The sequence below is a fragment of the Quercus suber genome, unplaced genomic scaffold (genome assembly GCF_002906115.3).
Source record: "Quercus suber isolate HL8 unplaced genomic scaffold, Cork oak 2.0 scaffold_91, whole genome shotgun sequence".
NCBI classification, from domain to species: domain Eukaryota; kingdom Viridiplantae; phylum Streptophyta; class Magnoliopsida; order Fagales; family Fagaceae; genus Quercus; species Quercus suber.
In genome coordinates, this window is record NW_027069556.1 from 559,306 (window position 1) to 569,396 (window position 10,091).

Sequence of the window (10,091 nt, forward strand, 5' to 3'; positions counted from 1 at the left end):
TTACTTGATGGATGATTGAGAATTACCCTTGATGATGGTCTCTTGGAGGTAGAAGGTTCTTCATCACCAGAGATCGGAGGTTGAACTTCCGGAGGGGTGAGAGGGCTAGAAGCCCCTTGTGTTGATCTAAATTAACTCTTACCCAAAAAATAGAAGAGCCTCTGAGCACACACGTGAGCGCGTGCTCAGAGGCTAGTATTCCGTAATTATTATCCTTTTTTTGCCAATTTTGTTTATGTAGTAATCAACGTGTTATTAATTAGAAGATAATGCTATAATTTAGTATTAACCTATAGGGAGAGGAGAAAAAGATGTATTGAATAAATCTTATAAATAGTGCATATAATGAAAATGCATAATGAAATCGTAACAATAAAACTATTTACAAAATACATGAGGTGACCTTTACAAAAGCTATTGTGAAAAGATGATGGATCAATGTAGAAAAGTGAAATATTTACATCAGGTAAAACTATAAAATAAGTCATTACATCTGAAACATAGAATATGTGAACTTATTAATATTATGCCAGCTACGGTGGAGAAGTTGGTGGAGCAATGTCATTTGTTTCACATTCTAATTGCTTTCCAGCAGCATTTGCCATGAACCTATGAAACAAAATGTGTATGTCAGTGTTATTAATAGAGACTTTAAAACGTACACAATAATGATAAATACAATAAACATCAAGCATAAACTTGCGAAATGAAATATTTAAACTGACCTTGTGATGATATTGCATAGCTCCATGTACGTGAAATGGTCTACTTCAACTTGGGACTTGAAGAACTATCATTTAATTACCAATTTTTTTTTAAAAAAAAAAATTTATATCCAAACTATGTAATGAAGTATTTTTTTTTTATTTAAAAAAGTAGATGTTGTAATGATATGTACCTGCTCTATTATTGCATCGTCCTTCACTCTCATTTTCTGTTTGTCTTTACTGTTTTGGATGTTGAAAATTGCATCGTCCTTAGTTTTTTTTGTTCGTTTCTTTTTTTTCTCGTGGATGTTGGAAATCACATTGTCCTTGATTTTAATTCTCTGTTTGTCTCTGTTGGCATGAGTGTTAGAGATCACTTCGTCCTTCATTTTTCCTTTTTCTTTATTCTTATGGATGTTGGAAATCTGATTGCTCTTGACATTGATTTGTCGTTTGTCTTTGTTCTTGGAACTTCAAAATGAAGAAAAAAAATTGTTTGTATATTAAGACTATCAATTAGTTATTTTCCTATTTTAAAAAATAGCGTAACATACCTTTCCAATTCTTGTGACTCTAAAACTCGTTTCACTTCTTTCCAAAGCTCTTTCTTGTCAACTCGAATAGTGAATCCTCAACCAGGTGAATAAATTTCCAATTTTCGAACCTAACCCATACGCAGCATGACTTTTTTAATAATAATTTTGATAAAATAATAGAAAGGGATGCTAATTAAAGATATCATTAAAAATAAATATACCTTCTTATCAATGGCCTCCATGTTTAATATTGAATGATCATCCTTCTAATTCTCCCAATAAGCAATAGGAATAGCATGCACTCCATTATTTGGCATTGTGGACTCGATCCTCACATTTGAGTTGGGCATCCTTCCTGTTACCAATTAATTGTATACATAAAAAATATCAAGATTTAAAATACTAAAACGTAGACTGCACAACCATTAAAATTTGTAAATTATTAAAATAAATCTACATGTAAGACAGTTCTTTTCAATTGTTAATTAATACCTATGATGAAGGGAACAAAACATCTTTATACACAATATTTCTTGTGTGAACACCTTCCTCCTCAGGTATTCTTCCTTTTTGCACCAATAGTTTTGTAGTGGATTGGGAGACTCCCCTTGACAACGCGACATATAATTGGCCATGACTAAAAACATGATCAGGAAGATAAATTCCAACAGTTGGAATTGTCTGACCTTGCGCTTTGTTTATTGTAAGTGCAAAGCTCAAACATACAGGAAATTGTCGTCTGATCATTACAAATGGCAGGTATACATTTTCTGTTGTCTTCAAAGGGATTCTTGGTAAAAAAACGCGTGTACCCACATATTGTCTAGTCAAAATTTCAGCGTCAATTACGTTGTTAAAACATCCACGGCATATCAATCTTGTACCATTACACAATCCGGCTTTTGGATCTATATTGCGCAACAACATAATTGGAGCACCCTTTTTCAGCCTTAATATATGTGGTGGTAAACCCCCTGGAGATATAGAATTTAGGAATTCTTGTTGATATAGATGCTGCGTATCTCCTTCAACCTCATCAAAAGAATGTAACGTAAACTCCTCTCTTGGAAACTGAGAAATTATCTTTGCATTAAGCTGTTCAACATCATCATTTATAGGTGTTAGCAAAGCCCTATCAACCATATACCTTGCATCATTGGCATGTTCTTGCAAACTTGGGAAAACTTGGTCAATCAAGTTGTATATAGAATGCTGACCCTCCCATTGCATTGCCATTGAAGGGGGTAGTTTAATCAAATCATCCATTATAAACGGTTCATTCCCATCACTGATGTGTTGTATATACTTAGAAAACTCTTCATCGTTGACAGACCTCATATTTTGCTTCAAATGTAACACTTTGACGTCTTTCCACAATGGGGACTTGACTATGCATGCATCAATCATTTCTGCCTTTGTACCTTTTGGAACAACTGGAAGTACTTGACGAAAATCTCCCCCCAAAATTAGCACCTTCCCACTAAAAGGTAAATTTTCTTCCATAATATCTTTAAATGTTCTATCTAAAGATTCAAGTGCACGACGATTTACCATTGGGGCTTCATCCCAAATAATTATGGTGGCACGTCTAATAAGTTCAGCTAAGTCAGATTGTTTACTTATTGAGCAAGTAGATGAAGCATCGAGAGTTAAAGGAATCTTAAACTTGGAATGCGCTGTTCTTCCACCAGGGAGTAATGTTGCTGCTATGTCAGATGTAGCTGTGGCAATTGCAATGTGATCGGCTTTTCTCAAGGTTGCCAATATTGTGCGATACAAAATGTTTTCCTAGTTCCTCCTGGCCCATCGACAAAGAATATCATGCTTTCCTTACGATCAATAACTGTTATGATTGTCTCATATGCAACTCTCTGGTCATTATTCAACTTCTCAATTAAAGCGAGTTCTTCATCTACATTAGGAACAGTTAGCTCGTCTTGTATGAGTCTTGGTACAGTTGAATCATTATCACATTCTCTAGTTAAAATCGGCAAATCATACTCTGTGATGTGCTTTCCATGTTGCAAGAGTAACGCCTCTAAATCATTCAGAAGTTTATTTGTACGACGTGTCTCTGTTGTAACAGATGTTGATGGGTAATCTTCTGCCATATATGGGTAGAACTCATTCCACAATTCTCTTACTCCAGTTGGTAGACAAAATACCAATATTGTTGCAAACAATCTTCTTAAAGCTGACGGCATTCGAATGTCTCTTGCTTCAAGCAGACACTGTCGTATGCTGTTATCATTTTCTAGTAAACCTCTTTGTTCAGCTGCTTGCTTAAAAGTTGGATAGGTTATCCCATTGACAGCCAATAAATCGTCAAATCCTGTTGGCCCCTTGACATGATTAAGAAGAACACGCAGATTGAACTTCTCTCCATCAAATGGTGAAACAGTATATACTCTGCCCACTACTTTTTTATAAGATCTTCTTCATGTCCATGTTTTGTTTTTATAATCCCAACAATAATGCTCAGGAAACTCTCTATATAGATAATTTCGCGCATCATGATCAATCATATTCATATAAAAAAATTCAGTGAGCATTGTCTTTTTACTTCGCTCCAAAACATTAGCAATAGGTTCATGTGGTCTAAAGCGTACCTGTTGTCTATCTGGAATATGAATTTGCAAACGAAAAACAGCAGGGTACATTCGATACATAGGAAAAGCAAATATCTTCCAACATGCCTCTAGAGCACATACCCATCTTGCATCAATGTACTGTTGGACCTCATCATAATTTGGGCCTGGTCTAACTTCCATAGAGACACGATTTGGGCCTTTATACACATATTTATATAAGTATTTTACACTCTTGATACTGCAACATATTTCAACATTAATATGGCAATTATATTTCAGCAGTAACCAAGGATTATATGGAACAACCCAAGTGTTGTCTACCATAATCCTGCTATGATCATTCAATGGCACAGGATTATTAGTATCATATCGTTTGTAAACAGGATATGAATCATTGCCTTGGTAGGTTTCTGGCGAGAAAGGCTTTGGGTATCCTTTTTTACATCGCCCATTTCTCATGCACGGTGATCTTGGATTTTGTACTCCGCAAGGACCATGTATCATATGCTTCAGTATAGTTTTATGTAACTAAGGTTGTTCCTCCTTACATGGTATTTCTGCTTTAACAACTCGATCGTAATCCTCTGGATTATGCAATTTATCATCTTCATCGAGAATTATAAGCATGTGTGCATGTGGTAAACCCCTTTTTTGGAACTCAAAGACCTGCACATATACAATAACTCTTCCGAGAACCCCCTTAACCACAATATCATCTTTCAATTCTTCAAATTTCGATTTAAAAACTCTTGCAAGCAAGTCTGGACGATCTTGTGCAGTTTGTGCGGGTAAAAGCTCATTTTGGATTTCTTCCCATCCTGGATTATACGTCATTGTGATGAATAAATCTGGCTTCCCAAACTTTTGAACCAATGACATTGCATCTTGAAATCGTTGGATCATATCGCGCGAGCTTCCCACAAATGATGAAGGTAGAATGGTTCTTTGTACCACATTTCATTAAGAAAACCCGTGTTTATTACTTGAAATGTAGAGAGGGAGAGAAAGAGAGACATTGATTTTCTCAATATACAAGTAACAAAATGCAGAAGAAAAGATAATAAAAGGCAAAAAAAAAAAAAAAAAAAAAAAAAAAAAAAAAAAAAAAAAAGGAAAGAAACAAAAAGCAAAAAAAAGAAAGAAAAAAAAACAACCAACCACTCCATCTTGATTCTAAAAAAAAAAAAAAAAAGTCTTTTTAGTTGGCTTATTCATCAATTGGTGTTGGCAATAGACTTGGTGTGTTCACAGATCTTCATTTCAGGTTCGTTTTTTGTTTTCTCTTCAGTCTTCCAATTGCTTCTTTGGTCTTCTTCATGGTTTGCAGCTGGGTTTTTATTCTCCTTTTTTGCTTAACTTTTGTTGTACTCGTTAGTCTTTACTCTTTTTTGTTTTTACTCTTAAATTTTGATTTCTTTAGTATTCTCTAGAAGGCTATGGAATGAACCCACTTAAAGCATTGATCCTAGTCCTACACGTTTATTTTATTTTATTTTAAAGAAATTTGATTTGGTAGTATGGATGAATAATGGTTGATATTAGTGCATCAAGTTTAGTATTTTCTAAAAAATTATAAATTTATAATTAAACATAATAAAAGCTCCATTTAAAACTTTCCCCTAGAGCCCCAAAGCCATCGAGCTGGTCTTGGTCGTACTAAAATAAATAAGATTGACGCTATGTCAATGAGAAACAATATGGAAAGCGGAAACATGAGAAAAAAACTTTGTAAGAAAATTCGAGAATTGCTATTTGAAAGCTCGGAAATGTGTTGAAAACATAAGAGCAATTTAGACCCCCCCAATTAAAGTTACGGCTCGATAGATTTTACACTAACTTAATACAAAGTGTGGAATAGTGTAAATGCGAGCAGATAATCAAATAAGCTACTCTAATCCATAAACTAAGCAACACAGCAGTATAATGGAATATAAAGAGTAGGGAAGAAAGATGCAAATACAGAAAACACCAAGACGTGTTTTCGAAGAGGAAACCGAAGAACTCGGCGAAAAATCTCTCCGCCGCCCTCCAAGCGGAAATCGATCCACTAGACAATCAGTTGGGATACATGGGTTAGCAAGAGACCTTCCAAGCCTAATCTACCCGATGCACCTAAGCCCTCCAAGCTCCTACTCCAACAAGGCTTCTCGGAACCGTGTCTTGTCTAGCTCTTTGGATCCCACAACAAGCTCCATGTTGCATCTGCCATTCCAGGCTTCTTCTAATGCTTCCCAGCAACACCAAAACGTCACTCAACACACTCAAAGGGTGAGGTAAGTGTTTGGGCTATCAATCTCTCAATGGTATGGAAATGGAGAGAGAAGAGTTGAGGAAATACCACAAGCAAGTGTATAGAGAAAGGTGGGGATGACAATCTCTAATTCCCAATGTGTTTGCCTAAGGTTTTCTCTCTGAAGCACTTCTCAACATTTGTGAGTAATGAGGGTATATATAGGATAGGTACAAAAAGTGTGAGTCAATCAGTACAGGCTGGCAAAACTAAATGTCTCGCGAGAGTCTCGCGGGAAGGCTTTACCTGCAAGATACTCGCAAGACACAGCTGTCTCCATCCTGGCTTGATTCTTCGCATTCCAGCATGTGCAAGGCACATGACTCACTTCGCGGGAAGCTAAGTCGCGACATACCCGCGAGAATCCTTCAGCCTCCAAATGCTTGAGTCTTCACACATTCTATCTATCACACAACCCTTACAACAAATCCCACAAACAATACAGGGTATGAACAATTGAAAGTGATTACAATCAAGTTTGACACGGAATAAAAGCCAACAAAATACATAGTTGTAAATAACAACTTTACAATCTCCTCCTTTGGCTATTCCATGACAAAATCCTAAAACAGACTCTAGACTTAAACGTGAGTTTGGAAACAAAGGCAAAACTCACTCACAGCTAATTCTAGATTCTGATACGCTTTTGAAACATATGAACAAGTATCTCTTGAAACACAACAACACAATAACAGCATTGTATGCAGAAAACTTGAAAAGCATATCGAGCAATAAAAGCATGATCAAGCAAAATGAAATAGAAACACTAGATCATGGCAAGATCAAACAAGCAATCACTATACAAAAGTGATCACTATACTCATTCACACAAGGAATGAACATCCGGATATGCAAAATGATAAGTTCATTTGAAGAGAATCATTTGCAAATCCAACACTCAACCAATGCAAAATACACAAAGTATTTGCATCAAGGAACAGTCCTACTAGGGCACAAGAGTGTTGTATCGAAGTAGAATGTATGACATTAAACTTCAAGTACACAAGCAAAAGGCTGCATACGCAAGGAGCTGCATATGCATGGCACAAACCATAAAAGCCTACAAACAACATGCAATTGAACAAACCCTAAAACCTTACAAAAGCAACATAGGCACAAATAAGACAAGCTACATAGCATAGACAATCTCATAAAAGAACTACTGAAATTATACTAAAATAAGAACAAAGTAACAAAGATTGTTTAAAAACATAAGCAGTAAAACTAAGACATCAAACACAGGAACAGGTGGCTTCTTCTCCCCCTATCACCATACTTCCCCTATCAACATCTCCCTATTTTTGTCATGGAATAGTTAGTCATTCTTTTCTAGTTGCCGCTGAATTTCATCCAACTGAGTTTGGAGTGATGTGAGCTGTGAATCAAGATGTCTGTGGTGAGTGTACATGATAGTCGCTAGCCCGGACATCTTTGTCCTCATCTCTTGAAGAGCAGCGGAGATATTGTTGAACTATTCATCGAAGTTACGAGTTGCAGAGTTCGAGGTTCCCGACGGTGCATGACATTCTTGCTTGGTGTTCTTCTTGGTGTGGCTCATACTCGCATGGAGAGATCGAATGTTAATTGGACTTGGTCGTGGATATGGATGCTCATCCTCTAATGAACGGACGCCTTTGAGTTTTAAAATTCGAGAAATAAGGCGACAGAAAGGAATACAATTCCTTGAAGCAGTTCGGTCAACTGTTTTTGCCAAAATGTGAAAAATATGAAAGCACACATCAATCTCTACGTCAGTGATTAGATCACTCAAAAACAATGCTCGACCAAGATTCATATATCCGGTGCTGGACAAGGGATAGAGATTGCTACACATGATCATTGAGAGAGGACGTAATTCGGGAGAAAGGGATGCCACATTAACTGACTTCTTATTGGAGGAGAATTCCAAATTGGCTCCCAAAGACTGTTTGAGATAGTCTTCATCTGGGTTCAGCTCATCATATACCGGTGGTATGGGGAGTATTGGCCGGTTAATGTGTAGAATTTCCGCCAAGTACATTGGTATGACAGAAAAACTTTTTCCTCGAACCCAACATTTTATCTCTTCTTCGACAACAGTGGCATTGGCATAGAATTCCTTAACCATGTTCTCGTATGTATCCTCGAAAGTGGAAAAAAGATAATTCCAATCTTTCGTGGCAAACCAAATGGGTATATTTGTGTCCCTGAGTGATGGCTGATCAACGCCCCTTTCAACTAGCATTGGAGCATCCCGAAAGAGGTTCTTATAAGATTCAAAAGCAGCAAAAGACCTAAACAAGTTAGGATCAAAGATTCCCGTTGAAGAATGAGCCTCTTTGGTCTAGGTGAATCGACATCAACATCAATGATCGGCTCTTTCCCTTTGTTGCTGCCACCTTTCACAGCTGAAGACTTGAATGGAGACATTTGTGCAACAGAATACACAAAAAGGACAAGGGCACCACACAGAACACAGAACACAGAACTGGATTAGATTCAAGTTACAGCAAAAAAAAAATTATAACTGCATATAATAGGACATAATTAACTTCAAGCAATATGCTGAATGCATAAACACAATGTAAGAAACGAAGTAAATATGCATGTGTGTGCATATGTGTATGGGTGGGTGTGTTTGTGAATGAGAGTGCAGCAACAGATGCATGAGGGGTGCCAAGGTGTGTGCCTAGTGTTTTTAACATGGGCAAAGAGAATGAAACAGATGACCAAAGTTCAAACTGAGTGAGAAATGGTCAAACAAGTGAACACCCATAGATTGAACTTACTTGATTCCAATTGGCACAAAAATGTCACTCGGACATTTTGTCAAACACCTAGCATGCACTAGTGTACACTAAATATGAACAATGCATGAACATGGTGGAAGCATGCCCAAAATACACGTCAAAATGCCACAAGGGGCCAACACACGGGCCCAAACAATAAATGGGATACAGCCCAATCAAAGAGTTTGAACAAATTCCACCCAAATAAAAAAATTCAACTATTTGAAAATCCCCAAAATTATGAAACCCTAACGAAAGATCTGCAAATTTTTTCTAAGAGAAGCTTGAAGGAAAATGCTTTAGAAGACATACCTTGAAGTTGACAATGTAGGAAAACTGCTGTAAAATGATGGGTTTTGATAGAAATTGAATTTGGGTTTAAAAAGGGTTCGAGGGAGGTTGAGTGAGGGAAATGAGAAATTTTTTTGAGACACTGTCACATCTGCTACATATAAAGAGAAAACACGCGATTTTCGCGGGTTAGAGAGTCGCGATAAGGTCGTGAGACAGTCGCGAGGATGGCCACTGGAGCACAAAAACTGTCGCGAAAAGCTTTAAGTCGCGACAAAGTCGTGAGACAGTCGCGAAAGTTTCTGTCTGAATTTTGAAAAAGTCCAATATTTGGCCAAACAGCATTTCGTGAGAAGCTGTTGGTCGCGGAACAATCGCGATACAGTCGCGAAAGTTTCCGTGTGACATGAAGAAAAAAATTGTTTCCCTCAAGCTCTTTTCGCGGGAAGCTCTAAGTCGCGAGCTTCTCGCGAAACAACCACTGAACCAGTTTTTAAGGAAGAACACAAAAATGCAATTTGAACAAAACAACAAGTACGAAAGTGTAAAATCACTTCCAAAAACAAATAAAACACTCAAAAATCTTTTTGGGTTTGATCAACCAGTTCATGAGCATACACATCACATTTGAACAAGTACAATCACACAAATGAGATAGGCATTGATTGAATCAAAGACTTGTGTGTTGTGTGTGAGTATCTAATGTGGAATAGTCTATAGACCAGAGTAAAGGTTCAATGATCAATTCAATCGAGTCATACCCAACTGATACGAAATCCAGTGGACTATCTCCATTATAGAAATGAGTATATATGACCTCCCACACATTGAATACAAAACTCAGAAGCTTTTCATTTGGCCTCTGTTTAAAGCATAACAATTGGTCCAATTTATTTTGTTTGGACAAG

General features: G+C 36.9%; 1 protein-coding gene and 1 long non-coding RNA gene across 2 annotated transcripts; both read right to left on the reverse strand.

The window, feature by feature from the left end:
* Positions 1–406: 406 nt before the first annotated feature.
* LOC112007452 (uncharacterized) lies at positions 407–1,349 on the reverse strand. The gene is made up of 4 exons (XR_010629307.1): positions 1,262–1,349; positions 899–1,178; positions 726–790; positions 407–609 (listed from the first exon to the last, which is right to left on the reverse strand). It is a non-coding gene; the product is annotated as an uncharacterized LOC112007452 (long non-coding RNA).
* A 386-nt stretch (positions 1,350–1,735) lies between these two features.
* On the reverse strand, positions 1,736–4,737 carry LOC112000792 (uncharacterized). The gene is given in 4 exon segments (XM_065774344.1): positions 1,736–3,021; positions 3,024–3,585; positions 3,853–4,031; positions 4,383–4,737. Coding segments are annotated over 4 exon segments (2,382 nt in total).
* Positions 4,738–10,091: the final 5,354 nt, after the last annotated feature.